General features: G+C 35.4%; 3 protein-coding genes across 4 annotated transcripts; all 3 read right to left on the bottom strand.

Annotated features, from left to right (window-relative positions):
* Positions 1–5,489: 5,489 nt before the first annotated feature.
* Positions 5,490–7,386, bottom strand: LOC145001471 (glutathione S-transferase T1-like). Of its 2 annotated transcripts, none has more exons than XM_078960842.1 (7): positions 7,336–7,386; positions 6,800–6,873; positions 6,644–6,704; positions 6,489–6,542; positions 6,336–6,415; positions 6,055–6,257; positions 5,490–5,967 (listed from the first exon to the last, which is right to left on the bottom strand). In XM_078960842.1, the coding sequence occupies exons 2-7, from the start codon at positions 6,864–6,866 to the stop codon at positions 5,776–5,778; spliced, it is 657 nt and encodes a 218-aa protein (XP_078816968.1). In that variant the 5' UTR covers positions 6,867–6,873; positions 7,336–7,386; the 3' UTR covers positions 5,490–5,775. The 2 variants fall into 2 exon arrangements, with proteins under 2 accessions (XP_078816968.1, XP_078816967.1); XM_078960841.1 differs by having other exon boundaries at positions 7,258–7,384.
* A 586-nt stretch (positions 7,387–7,972) lies between these two features.
* On the bottom strand, positions 7,973–9,712 carry LOC145002021 (glutathione S-transferase T1-like). Its single transcript, XM_078961333.1, has 7 exons — positions 9,538–9,712; positions 9,072–9,145; positions 8,936–8,996; positions 8,801–8,854; positions 8,660–8,739; positions 8,348–8,550; positions 7,973–8,275 (listed from the first exon to the last, which is right to left on the bottom strand). Exons 1-7 carry the CDS (start codon positions 9,600–9,602, stop codon positions 8,084–8,086), a joined length of 729 nt encoding a protein of 242 aa, XP_078817459.1. The 5' UTR covers positions 9,603–9,712; the 3' UTR covers positions 7,973–8,083.
* Positions 9,713–13,181: 3,469 nt separating this feature from the next.
* Positions 13,182–13,643, bottom strand: LOC145002274 (uncharacterized). The gene has a single exon (XM_078961573.1). It carries the CDS (start codon positions 13,641–13,643, stop codon positions 13,182–13,184), a length of 462 nt encoding a protein of 153 aa, XP_078817699.1.
* Between the last annotated feature and the right edge of the window lie 2,126 nt (positions 13,644–15,769).

Genomic DNA, 15,769 nt, shown 5'->3' with positions numbered 1-15,769 from the left:
TTCCCTTGATATGGAATATCCTTCAGAGAAATTAAACAGAGCTAATATGGAAAGTACCTGGTTGTGGCACAGAAGATACGGGCACTTCAATGTACGTGCATTAAATTACCTACATAAGAAGGGTATGGTTAGGGACTTTCTCGATCCATGTTTCAAAAGATGTTTGTGAGCCTTGCCAACTTGGGAAGCAACATAAACTACCGTTTCAGAAAGGACAAGCTTGGAGAGCAAAGGGAAAGTTAGACCTCGTGCATACAGATGTATGTGGTCCCCAAAGAACAACATCTATTAATGGGAACAAATATTTCATCTTATTCATTTATGATTTCAGTCGGATGACTTGGGTGTACTTCATGAAGGAAAAATCAGAAGTTTTTAGCATTTTCAAGAAGTTTAGAGTTCTTGCTGAAACTCAAAGTGGTTGCAAGTTGAAAATGTTGAGATCTGATCGAGGAAAGGAGTATACTGCGGTGGAATTTGATAAATTTTGTGAAGATGAAGGCGTCGACCGGCAACGTACACACCTCAACAAAATGGAGTTTCCGAAAAGAGAGAACATAACCGTCATGGAAATGGCTAGATGCATACTCGCAGAAAAGAAAATGCCAAAGAAATTTTGGGCGGATGCTATTTATACAGCCGTATATCTGTAAACAGACTACCTACTAAGGCAGTTCATGTGAAAAACTCCAATTGAAGCATGGAATGGGAAAAGGCCAACAACAAAACATTTAAAAGTATTTGGTTCAGTTTGCTATGTTCACATTCCGTCCCAGAAAAGAAGCAAGCTTGATGAAAAGTCAGAAAAGGTGATCTTTATTGTTTATGACTCAAAGTCAAAAGGTTACATGATTTATAACCTAAACACTGAGAAGGTCATCGTGAGTAGACACGTGTAAGTGGATGAAGATGCAATATGGAATTGGGAAGAGGGAAAGCTTGAAAAAAATGAATGTAATCTATGATCCTCCTCATGAACAAAAACCTCAAGAATCATATGAGGCTAACAACAATGATGTGCATTCTGATTCTCATACGCCTCCGTCATCTCCTACACATGCAGACTCACCAACATCGGGTTCAAACTCAAAAAATGCCACAGGTCCTAGAGGTAAAAGATCACTTTCTGATGTATATGAAGACTGTCCAATTATTCACTTAGATGTTGAACAATGTGAGAGGTGTTTCTTTGATACTGATGTGCCACACGATTATTATGAAGACTCAAAACACAAAGAATGGCAAGATGCTATGGAAAACGAAATGAAAATGATAAAGAAAAATGAAACATGGGAGTTGGTTGATAGGCCAAGAGATCCAAAGGTGATTGGCGTGAAATGGGTCTACAAAACTAAATTAAACCCTGATGGAACTATCAGTAAACACAAGGCTAGATTGGTCGTTAAAGGATACTCACAACAAGCGGGTATAGACTATGGAGACACTTTTGCTCCTGTGGCCAGACATGACACCATAAGGACACTAATCACATTAGCAGCTCAAGAAAGGTGGAAAATATTTCAACTTGATGTTAAATATGCATTTCTAAACGGCGAACTTGAGGAAGATATTTACGTCGAACAACCATATGGATTCACTGTTGAAGGGAAAGAAGAGAAGGTGTGCAAACTGAAAAAGGCTCTCTGTGGCCTAAAACAGGCCCCGCACGCTTGGTACAGTAAAATAGACTCTTATCTCATTGAGCAAGGCTTTGAGAGAAGCAAAAACTAGCACACTTTGTACATAAAGAAGCAAGGAAAAAATGATTTGCTTATTATATCCCTCTATGTCGATGATCTTCTTGTTACAGGAAATAATTCGAAGATGATCCTTACATTCAAGGAGGAGATGAAGAAGAAGTTCGAGATGACTAACTTGGGTTTAATGAATTACTTCCTTGGCATGGAGGTTCAACAATCAGAAGATGGGATTTTTATTTCCCAAACCAAGTATGCAGAAGATATCCTCAAGAAGTTCAAAATGCAGTGTTCCAAAGCAGTAGCAACATCCTTTGTGTTAAATGAAAAGTATTCTAGAAATGATGGAAGCAAAAAGATTGATCCTAGACAGTACAGGAGCTTACTTGGAAGCTTGTTATACTTGACAGCAAAACGACTAGATTTAATGTTTTCTGCAAGCATGTTGTCAAGGTTTATGAATGAGCCAAGTAAAATTCATATGGGTGTTGCAAAAAGGACTCTAAGATATTTGTGGGGTACTACTGATCATGGAATTCTTTATCAACCATGTTCTGATCCGAAGTTAATTGCTTATTCTGATAGTGACTGGGGTGGTTCCCAAGATGACATGAAAAACACCTCAGGTTATGCCTTCTCATTTGGCTCTGGAGTATTTTCGTGGATTTCCAAGAAACAAGAAGTTGTAGCTCAGTCCACTGCAGAGGCTGAGTATATTGCAGCTTCAGCTACTGCTAATCAAGCTGTATGGTTGAAGAAGATCTTTGTTATGGGATTCAAGCAAAATTATGCTACTGATGTGTTTGTTGACAATAAATCAGCCATTTCCATTTCAAAAAATCCAGTTTGTTTCAGCAAAACAAAACACATGAAGGTCAAGTTCTATGCACTTCGAGATGATCAACAGGAAAAACTTGTGAAGCTTGTCCATTGCCCCTCAGACTTTCAACTTGCGGATATTCTAATCAAAGCCTTGCCAAAAGGGAAGTTTAAGTTCCTTCGATCCAAACTTGGTGTTACAGCAAAAGTCTTAAGGAGGAGTGTTGACGCATGAGATCTTTTGTTTCCCCACATTTAGTTCTTCACCTGTTTTACCTCTTTCATTTAAAGCTTTGTGGCAGTTAAGAAGATGTTAGGTTGTAAGAGACCTCTGAAATACTTCACATCGATTATAAATATTATTCCTGTTCAGTTTGGTGTGATCATCCTTTCATGAAATAAAAAGAATAAAGCTTTCCTCTCTGTTTTCACCCTTTTTAGAATTATCTTTTTCTAACAGCTGGAAACGTTGAATTTGTTTCTTCTCCGTTCTTTGAATCCAAATCGTCGATGGAGACACTGCCGGAGAAGGAGAAGAGGAGAGTCCAAATCAATTCCAATTGCAGAGGATGATAGTTCGATCTGGGTTTAAGTTTTCGATCTTGGTTCGATTTGAATCTGCTTCAATTCTTCTCCGATCTGAATCTACTCTCTAGTAACCTCTACTCCGATAGTCTATGGATTCGAGTTTCACTTGTAAATACAAATCTGAATGGGTTTTTGATTAGTGCTAACGCAATACCTTCATGATCAAATTTTTATGATGGGTTTTTGATTTCTTTGAAGATTTTTATGGGTTTGGTTTGATTTTTGTTGTTTTCAAATGGGTTATTGACTAAATTTTTGTTGGCGTCGATTGTTGTTGACTGAGTCTCTTTTATTTTAAACTCATTTTTACATAACCTCATAATTATGAGAAATTAAATATCCTCTTATATTTTATTCCTACTATACTCTTACGATATTAAATGATGACAAGTGGACTAAAATATTATCAATTTCATTAAATGTATCATTAAATGTGCATGTCAACATTTGATTTGATAGGAAGATAAGTAGGAATAAAATGTAGGAGAATATTTAATTTCTCACCTAATAATTAATAGTTGATTTTTGGTATTTTACAACTAATTATCATGTAAGTGTTCAAACTTTGTTTTTCAATCAATTTAGGAAATGTATTTTATTTTTGTACATAATTATGTTGAACGACAACTTTGGTTATAAGTATAATGTCTTTTCACATTTTCTTAACATATTCGTGCATGTATACAACAAAGATTAAAATTTTATGAGGCATTTTAACATATGAAAACTTGAAAATCATCAAAACATCAATAAACACACATGTATTCTACCTCAAATATGAAAACCACAAAAGAGGGACCGTAGAAACTCACCCTAGTTGCGTGATCTCGATACAGGTTCCTTTTTGTGAAGCTTATTGTAAGAAACCACAAAACTACAACTCTTGAATTTTGAAACAACTTTGGGACTGTTTTATAACAAATTAAAATATAGAGGACTGTTTGGTAATAATTTAATCTTTTGTTGTAACAAATTATACTATATAAATGAAAGGATTGTTTTGGTCAACAACTACAAATGAGGGGTTGTTTTGGTCAAATTACTACAAGCCGCGAGGGGGGGGGGGGGGGGGGGAGGATCTCCGGTCTTTGACCAATTATGAAAAAGAACAAACATGAAACAACAATGGGGTGGATCGATGGTAGTTAAGAGATCGTGAGGAAGGGAGAGGAAACCGATCTTTGGTGAGCCCTCCTTGGTTTTTCTTGCTTCGTCGCTGGTTGCCACAAATCGAGGGGATGGGAAAACAATAAGGAGGTTGTTGGGTAGTGGGTGAACCAGGAAAATACCACTGGTGCTTTTAGATGTTCGAAGGAGGAAGGAAACGAAGGTGACACCAGGGTTGTAATCGACTACCATGGCAGCAAGGGTTGCTCTGGCAACTCTCTGTTGCTCCTCTTCTATCGACAATGAACCTCGAAGGGAGGGGTCGTATCGAAGATAGCACATCAATAATTGGGGGGGTGTTTTGGTCTGGTGATCAATAGTAGAAAGGGGAAGAGGACGAGGATTGTTGTCTTCATTGTGATTGGAAACATCACCTCTGGCACGAGGTGTCTTGTCGATATTTAGAAAAAAGGAGAGAGAGAGAGAGAGAGAGAGAGAGAGAGGGAGAGAGAGAGAGAAAGAGAGGTTAGAGATTAGAGAGAAAGAAAATTGGAGAGAGGGAGATGGAGTGCACATCTCCTTCTCAATGAAGTACGGCTGAAAAGTCATCATTGACTTTTTGGTTAGATATTTTGGGTTATAAACATGTGCAATGTACTTTTGCTTTGTTATCCATTTTTTGATTCTCGTGTTAATAAATTTCGACATGCAACTTTTTTTTTTCTAAAAGTTTCTGCTTATTTTCCTGGTTGTGTTGGTTCAAAAAATGTAGACGGAATTCAATTCCGATATACGAAACTTTGGGAAATAGCATTTAAAGTTTCGCAATTTTTGATTCCGATTCGATAGATTCTACGAATTCAATATTTCTCGAGATTAAAAATGCCATAAAAATGAAATCAAATAATAGACCACAATATGCGTTTAAAAACCTGCTCAAAAACAATTTAGAATGTTCGTAGCTATTTCAAACAAAGCAATGCAAAGTTCGTTTAAGAAAAATCAGATAAATACTGATTTTATAATTTGAAAGATGTATAATTTCTTCGTACGATCTCACTTTTGGATGTTTTTTATATTCACAGAATCAGGTGAGCATAAGCCATTCAAATAACTTATCAATAGCTCTCAAATATAATTAATACAAAAGTTTTGTATTTAGGGCATTCATTAATACTCATTTTGCGAATTGTTTTCCAATAGTTAATGACCGGGAAATTTAAGAAATTTCAAGGTATTCGTTATGCAATTTTAAGTATAATGACTTCAATTGCACTAAAAAAATAAGGAATACTACACAATAGGTCCATTTTACAGAGGTGTTTACGATGGTTTGACCGACGGACTTTGACCTGTTACCAATTGTTACATCAATCTATTTGATAAAGAACGATCTACCCGAATTATGTGTGGGAAAAAAAAAGTGAGTATACTCGATGTAAAACACAACTCTACCATGTAGCTAAAGCATTTGTGTGTGTTTGTGTATAACCTAGCTAATTAACATCTAATGATGGTTACATAATTTTGAGAAATTTCATTAAATGAACAAGGTTAAGTGGTGTCACATTTTCGCCCTCACTTTCTTTTTCCCTGATTGTGTTGCCATTTGATCACGAATTCCTTTTTGGGATTCAAAAAGATACTCATGAATTTCATCAAAATAAGGTGCAGTCGCACTTCTTACGTCTTTAATCCACTTTTTTACTTTCTTGTAAGGGCTTAATATCTGATAGTAATCCTCCTCATTCAAAAGCTATGCACAAAAACTATTTAGTTACAATTAACATAACATAACTGAAGCTTTTTGTAACATGTTGTAGAGTTTAATTTATAATATTACCTCAAGTTGCATGACTTCACACGCTAAACTGAGATCTGCAATTGATGGTTGGGAGATTCCACCCAAAAACGTTCCATCTTTTAACCAAACATTTTCTAATTGGGACAAAGATTTCAGGAGTATCTCTTCAGCTTGAATGACTATCTGAAGGAATGAACGAAGGCCATATAGTGGTGCCAAGATAGTGGTGTATACAAGTCCAGCTGAAAACCAAATTATGATTTAAAATCTTATCTTTTGCCAACAATTTGCAAAAATATTATAAAAAGACTATGTATCACCTGCACCACGACGTAAATGAGAATGATGCCAATCTAAAATGGAATGGATCTTAGCTCTTTTTTGTGGATCACCAGGATACCTGTTCATGAAATAATTAAGCTTATATATTTATTCATGGAGCTAAGTGAAGTTTAAGAAGAAAACATACTCACCAGTGGCTAGCCACTCCAGGAAATGAACAACTTAAGTAGATAAGTATCGCATGACTACAAATCACAACATAAAACAATCGAATCCATAGATAGATAGATAGATAGATAGATAGATAGATATTGAGGAGTTGAATATCATGAGATGCAAAAAGAACCTTTCAATCAACTTCAAATGTCCATCAACTATTGCTTGAATTTGGCGCATGGGAGTTATTGCTACATAAAACAAGATCGATTTGTCAGAGGTTCTTAAATCACTTATCTTGATACAAACTACTTATGTTAATGAATGCAAAAGTTGTCAAACAAACCTCCATATTCTTGGGAGAATTGCTGGCCTTTCAAGACCTCCACGTGAATTTCCTCAAAATCTATCATGTTTATCCTTCAAATAATTAACATCAAAAAGGTCAACAAGAAGATTATTGGATAAAGAATCTATTCTACAATTAATAAACCAACATATATTCATTTACAGATACACAAGTAAACATAAAACAAATTACCGAAATTAACTAACGATGCAAATCAAAAGTATTATAGAGCGTATAGCTTTCAAACAGAAGTTCAAGAAAAAAAAAACTAATTCAATTTGCGCAAATAAATACCAAAAAAAGGGTTTTTAGTCACTTCAATACTTGTGGTCAATCACAATTCAAGAACGAAATGGCTGGTATTTACTAAACTATCGAGGAATTGAAGATGATAGAAAGAGCATTTACAAACAGAAATTAGCAGAAAAGATGAGGAAAGAAGATAGACTGATTACTTGCAGAAGATGAGAACTGCACGAGATGGTTCAGAAATTCTATGACCAGATACTTTCAGCACCATGTTAATTACCTACCTAGTTTCTCTCTTTCTCAGGAATATTCAATTAATGGCGCATGCACAGATCATATCTTTGGAGTTTGAAGTATTGAAGTTGAGGAAGCTGATTAAATAATGAATATGCATCTAGTAGTTAATTAAAATTTTCAACTTGGACAAGATCTTTGATATCTTATGTGTTAGAGACACGACACCCATGAGTCCATGTTCTCACAAGAGTGTAGTGGCAGTATAATATATGCATTGGAACTTGGGATTCATTCTTCAAGAGATGGATACGTCGATACTGATATTCTTATTACTTATTAAGGAAAAATGTTATCATTACTAAGATTTCCCTCAGTTTGTGATTTAATATTTGAGTCGACAATTAGGAATGAAAAGTGAAACTTGCAATTTTGGTGCTATACTGTTGTGGATAGCAATTAACTAAAACCAAGGAACATGGTTGCTGTTAATTCATTAATACGTATAAGTTTTTATCAACGAATGCCCCCATACGGGACGGGACCCCATAGTGGTTCAGGGTCCCACGGAACTTTTTGACATCCCTAACTTAGTTATTGTTTGTTATTTCTTTTTAATATGGTGTCATGGGTTTTTAATTTTTTATTATACGTAAATCATTTATTGGTTTTATAACTTATTCATACTTGATGTTTATAAAATTACATTGATGGGAATTTTGATATCCGAACCCATATTTGAAAATTCATTCAGATAGACAAATCAAGTTATCTGAAAAACCCTTATTATGTGTCATCTCACATCTTTGACCTTGCATTGTTTTTTCCAGAATGTGTCACCATTTTCTCCCGAAATCCTTTTTGGGATTCAAAGAGATGCTCATGAACTTCATCAAAATAAGGTGCAGTTGCACTCCTTGTGTCTTCAATCCACTTTTTCACTTTCTTGTAAGGGCTTAATATCCGATGGTAATCCTCCTCACTCAAAAGCTAAGCACAAACAAAAATAGAATTAGTTACAATTAACAGACCATAACTGAAGCTTTTGTATGATTAGATTACCTCAAGTTGCATGACTTCACATGCTAAACTGAGATCTGCGATCGAAGGTTGAGTGCTTCCACCCAAAAAGCTTCCATCTTTTAACCAAAAATTTTCTAATTTAGACAAAGATCTCAACAGAATCTCCTCAGCTTGAGTGATTATCTGAGGGTATGAACGCATGCCATTTAGTGGTGCCAGGATACTGTTGAATACAAGTCCAGCTGAAAGTATATATATATATTTAAAAAAAAAAAAAAAAAAAAAAGAGCATTCGCGATAACTGAAATATAATTTTAAAAACAACTACTAATTAATTTAATTACTCATCACCTGCACCACGTCGAAGATATGAATGATGCCAATCTAAAACGGAGTGGACCTTAGCTCTTTCGGCTGGATCACCAGGATACCTGTGCATGTAACGAACTAATAAATTCATGCAATTAAAATTAAAATAAACAAACGACTCACCAGTGACTAGCTACTCCTGGAAACGCACAAGCTAAGTAGATAAGAATCGCATGACTACAAATCACAGCATAAAACAAACGAATCGATGAGCAGATACTGAGGAATTGAATATCACGTAAAAGATGCAAAAAGAACCTTTCAAACAGCTTCAATTTTCCATCAACTATTGCAGGAATTTGGCGCATGGGATTTATTGCTGCATAAACACAAGAGTCGTGAGGTGAAACCCTTTGCTTCAGTTAATGAATGCAGAAGGTATCATCAAACAAACCTTTATATTCAGGGGAGAATTGGTGGCCTTTCAAGACATCTACCTGTATTTCCTCAAAATCTATCCCGTTTATTCTTCAAATAACATCCAAAAAGGGCATGAGAGAGAGAGAGAGAGAGAGAGAGATTTAATTGGGTAAAGAATCAATATAACAATAAACAAGTCAATTAAAAAATAAAATAAAATAAAATAGTCAAATTACTGAAACTAACGAAGCAAAGGCATAGAACATAGTATTTACAACCATTCATTGACAAAACCTAATTCAATTTGCACAAATTGATACAAAAGGGTTACCACAATAACCTAATTGCTTCAATACGTGTACTCACTCACAGAGCAAGAACAAAATGGTGCGTATTTAACTATTGGATCCGAAAATTATAGATGGAAGACGAAAGAAAGGGCATTTGTAAATACAAGTTAATTTACTAAATCAGCGAAAAGGGGAAAGAAAAGAAGTTACTTGCAGAAGATGAGAACTGCACGAGTTGGTTCGGACATTCGATTACCATATACTTTCAGCGCCATGTTTATCTATCAGGAAACGAAGCTCGTGTCAGATCTTCGGAGTATTAAGGAAAACTACTTTTCTGTGATTATAAGACAAATATCTTTGACTATTTTCTGAGAGTATGCTTTTGATGTTTTTAGGTAAGTAGGAGAGTTTCTTATATATATATATATACATACGTCTTAAACCTCAAAATATCATATTTGTCCGGCTTAATTTTTTAATATCATATTTACCCTTCATAAACCTTCAAAATATTATATTTGCTCAAATCCGTTTTTATAATGTTTTTAATATTTTATAATCATTTTTTATAACTTAAAACTACTATAATAATTAAAAAATTTAATGATATTATCCTTAGTTCTATGATAATGGAATGTGAACTTCTAAATTATTGGAATGTCCCCCTCTTGACAAACAAAAATATTTATCTTCAACCCTCTTTATGGAATGTATATTTTGATTGTTTAGTTTTTTGTGTTGATTATGTTGTAGATGAAGGATATTTTAGATATTATCATTGATATTTTGATGTTTAAAAAGTGCATATACAATATTTTGATATTTAAAAAGGGCATATATATATGATATTATGATGTTTAAAAAGGACATATATGATATTTTGAAATTTTATGAATGGTAAATATGATATTTAGAAATTTTATGAAGGGTAAATATGATATTTAGAAATTAAGTTGGGTAAATATGATATTTTGATGTTTAAGAAGGGCATATATGAAATTCTCCTATTTTTTAAAAAGAGAAATCTGCTAATTTAGTAAAAACGTTAATAATTTTGTAAAAAATAGCAAATAAAAAAGAAAATTACACAAAATAACCACCAAAATCGTAGACGGTGTATCTATGATTTTGTTTAGCCATCTCCAATTTGTGGTAGGGGTGGCAACCTTCGATACAACCCGTAACCCGATACCGACCCAACACAAAAATAAACGGGTTTGGGTTAAGATTTTTGACCCGCCAACCCGTTTATTTCACGTGAAAATTACAAAACATTTTGTACAAATCTTTAATTATTTATTAGTTTTGAATAGTTGATTATCGTTTACTCGTTTTCCGATTTCAAAAATGCAAAACTTTTTTTGAGTCGACTTAGCGTGGCTAACCCCTAAGAAGCCCCTAATCAAAAAGAAATTCAATCTTCAGTCTCCAAATCGCAACTCCGTGTCTCCCATCACCATCGATTAAGACATCGAGTCATCGACTGTCGCAGTGTACACCATTCGTCTTCTCGTCCTCCAGCTATCGCACACCACTCGTCGTTGTCTCTCTTATTTATGACTTTATGTTGAATATTTAAGACTTTATGACTTCATTTTATTTTTATTTTTAAATTTTATTTTAAAATGTATTGTTTATTAAATGGGTTATATGGGTTGGGTTCGACCCACCGACCCATAAACCCACGAACCCATATACTTATACGAGTTATATGGGTTGGGTTGGGTTGATGTTTGCAACCCGCCAACCTGTGACACGCCTATTCGCCAACCAATAAATTATAGGGTTGTGCATGGGTCGGTTTGGGTTGGTTTTGGACCCAAACCCAACCCAACCCATAAGTGGTCGGTTTCTGGTTTCAGAACTCAATAGGATCGGTTTCTGGTCGATTCGGTTTCTCGGGTTCCAAGGTCGGTTTGGGCGGTTTTTCGGTTTCTTGGGTTCAACCCATACCTTCACGGGTTTTGGGTTTTACCTCATTTTCCATTAATGAAGCAACAAGTTAAATATTTCAAAAAACACCAAATTTAAGTTAAATACTTCAAAAAACATGAGTCTTACAACAAATAGTCTATTACAAGTTACAACCAAAGCCCGAAATAATCTATTACAACCAAAAAACAATCAAGTATGGGTCGGTTTCTTGGGTTGGATGGGTCGGTTTCTTGGTTCGGTTTGTCGGTTTTAAGTATGGGTCGGTTTCTCGGGTTGAATGGGTCGATTTCTAAGTAAAAACCGAAACCGAACCTGACTTTTCGGTTTTTAAAAAATTCAAACCCGAACCATTGGTTTTGCTTCGGTTTCGGTTTCGTTGGTTTTAGTCGGTTTCTCAGTTTCTTGGTTTGGGTTTGCTCACCCCTAATAAATTATATGGTTTGTGTTGAATCAATATATTCTGACCAGCCAACCCGAACCCAACCCAATTTTCAGGCTTAATTTGGGGGTGTCTATCTACGATTTGGTGAGTCCCTCCTCTATGTTATTTGCTCCAGCTCCATGCTATAAAAAAGGTTTTTTTTCTTTCTTTTTTTTTTGAAAATTTCATCAAATCGCAGATGGATGTTCTCTATATGCTTCACATCCCATCTGCGATTTATCGGTGTAACTTTTTTTAAATACTTAGAGTTAACTACAAATTTGTTAAAATTAACTATGAATTCGTAACATTTGCTTATTTCAAAATATTCAAACTTACTTAAATATGGTTGACAAAATTGCAAAAATGGTCTCTGTGTTTGGCAAAATTATGCAACTTTGGTCCAAAACGATACTTTGATGCACCACTGGTCCAAAGTTGGATTTTCCATTGTTTTTGGCCCCTCCCACTAACTTCCATCCATATGCTCCGTTACCTGCAATAAAGATGGGGGTATTTTCGTCTTTCCACTTACAGGGACCTTTTTTGCAACCATTTTCAAAATAAAAGCAGAGCTACATCACTCTTCCATCTTCAACTTCACGAGCTTCATACTCTTCCTACTCTAGGTTCACAATTTCTTAGAGATCAAAAATTAAAATGGTGATGTGTTTCTGTGGTAGGGACGTGGTGGTTCGCACCTCCTGGACATCAGCAAACCCTAGTCGGAGGTTTCTTTCCTGCCCTCAAAAGGTAAGTGTTCGATTTTGCTATTTTACCCTCATTTTGGAAAATCATCCTCATGTTTAGGGTTTATTTTTTTACGTGAAGGGTTCCCGATGCAGATTCTAAAGATGGATTGATCCTCCAATGTGTGCAAGATCTATGCTGATAATACCCGAATTATTGAGGAATATCAATAATGCAAACTATCAAGTGGCAAGATTGAAGATGTGTTTGTTTGCGAGTTGGTTACTATTTGTGGTGGTTTGGGTGCTTTTCATTTAGTAATAAGGAATTAGGGACCCTTGTAGTTGCATGTAATTTTGGGTGTTTTTTGTGTTATGAAATTGTAACAAGGGAATGTGGTAGTTTTTGGTATTTGATAATGTAACATTAGTTTAGCATTATTTTGGACAACTTCAGAAATTTATACCCTTTTCAAGGATGTAATGAAAATGTATTGCACTTATCACCTAATATTAATGTTTATTTGTTGTTTCAGAAAAAAGTTGTTATAACCATAAATGTGTTCCATAAACATGACAACAAAGTTGGTATAAACCATAAACATCATTCTTCAACAATTACAAAAGGTTGACATTAGTTTCATGACCAAAAGGGCTAAAAGACCAAAATAAAACCATTACAACAAACTAGTTTTAAACCATTACATCTAAATGTACAAAAGTTGTGCTAAACCAAAAGATAAGTTTTTAAACAAAATACACTAATTCCTGCATTGATTGCTACTTCCATTTCCTTCTTGACTGCATCATGCATTCCCTCCTTCATTGCTTCCTGCATTCCCACCTTGACCCTTACATGTCCTTGAGTTATGACCCCTATTGTTGCATTTCCCACACCTGACACTAACAAACTTTCTGGTAAGTTTTTCAGGTTCACATGTACCATGATTTTGCATCTGTTTATCATATTTTTCATCTGCAATTCTCTTTCTCTTGGTCTTAGGTCTCCCAGGTTGATTGTGATGTGGTGGTGGTGTTAATTGAAATGGATATGTACTTTTTGGCCACATGGCTCTGCCCTTTACAGGGTCCACAATGTAAAAGTAAGCTTCATTCCATGTTCGAAGCCAATACACTTTGTTGAAATAAGTGTAAAGCTCCCCAACTTTGTCTCCACTATCAACCATTTCATGTATTGTAGTTATGGCATGTCTGCATGGAATCCCATTCAATTCCCACCTTCTACATGTACATGGCATATTTGTCATGTTAACCACATACTAGTCATGCCAAGGACCATAAACTTCATACTTTGCAGTCCCATTCCATTTAGCTCTATATTGGACTGAAGCTTCCCTATTTCTCTCAAGTAACTTTGATGTTGTTTGAGTGAGTGGTGTAACATCCCAAAATACAACTCAATTTTTTTTTTATATATATAATAAAATCATATGTTGAACGTCATATAATAAATCCATACGTCAAATATCTCAAACCATAATAAAATGTCGTGATACAACTGTATCAAATCAAACTAAGTATCAAAACAATCTCCCAGGACAAAAACTGAAGTTGTGGTGTGTGCGATGCCATTATCCCGAGCTCTTCCCTTTACTTGTGGAAGTACCTGAAACCAAAACTGAAACTGTAAGCACGAAGCTTAGTGAGCTCCCCCAAATTACCACATACCATACAAATATAAAACAACTACTGGCCTTTCCCACTACATCAGACCGAAGTCCGGAAACTGCATTGAACCAAAGTCTGGAACTAACCAGGGCCTTGCCCTCTGCATCGGACCGAAGTCCGGAAACTACATCGGACCGAAGTCCGGAACTAACGAGGGCCTTGCCCTCTGCATCGGACCGAAGTCCGAAACTACTGAGGCCTTGCCTCCTGCATCGGACGGAAATCCAGAACTAACTGCATCGGACCGAAGTCCGGAACTAACTGCATCGGACCGAAGTCCAGAACTGGCTGTTGTGTGTATGGCTCTGGAAGCTATCTGCTGCTGCTCAGGTATCTCCCCGGCTACAATTCCACAAACACACTCAATCAAATACTAATAACTGCATTGGGGTAAAATGACTCTTTTACCCCTGGCTAAAGTCAACTCTCCCGGTCAAAGTCAACTTACAGTTAACCTGACTCGTCGAGTTGGGCCGCCAACTCGCCGAGTCCCTACTCTCACTTCTCAACCCTGTTCGCTGCTACTCGTCGAGTATGGCATCAACTCGACGAGTTCGCTTTCGATTCTAGAACTCAGGCTATCTGCATCCGACTCGCCGAGTTGTATGAACAACTCGACCATTCATGTAATTTAATTTTTAATTTTCATTTTGTTCATATTTGGGTAACTATTTTTTTTTTGTACACATCTAGGTAACAAACTTGTTGAAAGAGTTCACATCTAGGATTTAACCTGCTATAGCAGGTCATAATGGTCATATGTGAACACTTCCAAAAGTTTGTTACCTACATATGTACAAAAAAAAGATAGTTACCCAGATGTGAACATACCGAAAAGTTAATTACCTTGATAAGTCATATTCCCAAACCTTTTACTCAACAATTGGTAACTTTATACATAAACAATATATAATGCTTTTACCAAATTAAATCGTTAAAACAGTATAAACTATCTAGTGAAATTTACTCAATGTATGTTGTTATGCAAATGCCAAATATAGTCTATTCATAGCTTCGTCCATAGTTGATCGTTGAGAATATAAGAGAGTTTTCGCAATTTTGTAACAAGAAAAATGAGGGTTCAAAAAAAAGGGTATTCTTCATTAGTGCAAATCACAAATGGGATAGGACACAATCATAGATGAACTTTTATATGTGAATGTAAAAGTCTTAGATGCACAAAACACGCATTAATGTGTTCTACATTCATGGATAGACTAACAAAATCGTAGATTGTGCTAATTATTTGTGATTTTGATGATTATTTTGTGTAATTTACTAATTGATGAGATTAAACTTTCTTTTAATCTATGAAGATCGATTAGATCTTGAACAAGTATGTAAATAATGACGATATGAACACAATAAAAGAACATAACAAGATTGAATCAAACGTGTCGAATGATTGAAACAAAATCCTCAGAAGAGCTCGATTAAGAACATCAACTGTAGAGGATTGGAAGGTTACAAAAACGATCAAAGAAACCTTTTGTCGTCTGGAAAAATCGTTATACACAGATCTCTAAAACCTTAACCTAATATGCATGCAAGCATTAGCTTATATACAAAGCATAAAAGACTCACGGTTGGACAGGCCCAAACCAGAATACAAAACAACATAATTAGACGAGCCCAAAAGACGCAATCTATAAAGCCCAACAATCTCCCCCTTTGCGTCAATTTGGAGTGAGACATTTACTAATTT

The sequence above is a fragment of the Lactuca saligna genome, chromosome 6 (genome assembly GCF_052625555.1).
Source record: "Lactuca saligna cultivar CGN05327 chromosome 6, ASM5262555v1, whole genome shotgun sequence".
Lineage (NCBI taxonomy): Eukaryota > Viridiplantae > Streptophyta > Magnoliopsida > Asterales > Asteraceae > Lactuca > Lactuca saligna.
The sequence above is the reverse complement of the archived record's forward strand: the minus strand, read 5'-3'. Positions and strand labels throughout refer to the sequence as shown.

What these genes read in the sequence shown, in the direction of transcription:
- LOC145001471 (XM_078960841.1), bottom strand. Translation starts at nt 7,322, where the DNA reads ATGGTGCTGAAAGTATCTGGTCATAGAATTTCTGAACCATCTCGTGCA. An exon ending in ATTCTCCCAAGAATATGGAG is followed by an intron (nt 6,705 to 6,799) that starts GTTTGTTTGACA and finishes TGTTTTATGTAG; the next exon opens with CAATAACTCCCATGCGCCAA. An exon ending in CATTTGAAGTTGATTGAAAG is followed by an intron (nt 6,543 to 6,643) that starts GTTCTTTTTGCA and finishes TGTGATTTGTAG; the next exon opens with TCATGCGATACTTATCTACT.
- LOC145002021 (XM_078961333.1), bottom strand. Translation starts at nt 9,602, where the DNA reads ATGGCGCTGAAAGTATATGGTAATCGAATGTCCGAACCAACTCGTGCA. An exon ending in ATATCTTCGACGTGGTGCAG is followed by an intron (nt 8,551 to 8,659) that starts GTGATGAGTAAT and finishes ATATACTTTCAG; the next exon opens with CTGGACTTGTATTCAACAGT. An exon ending in GTGAAGTCATGCAACTTGAG is followed by an intron (nt 8,276 to 8,347) that starts GTAATCTAATCA and finishes GTTTGTGCTTAG; the next exon opens with CTTTTGAGTGAGGAGGATTA.
- LOC145002274 (XM_078961573.1), bottom strand. Translation starts at nt 13,643, where the DNA reads ATGACAAATATGCCATGTACATGTAGAAGGTGGGAATTGAATGGGATT.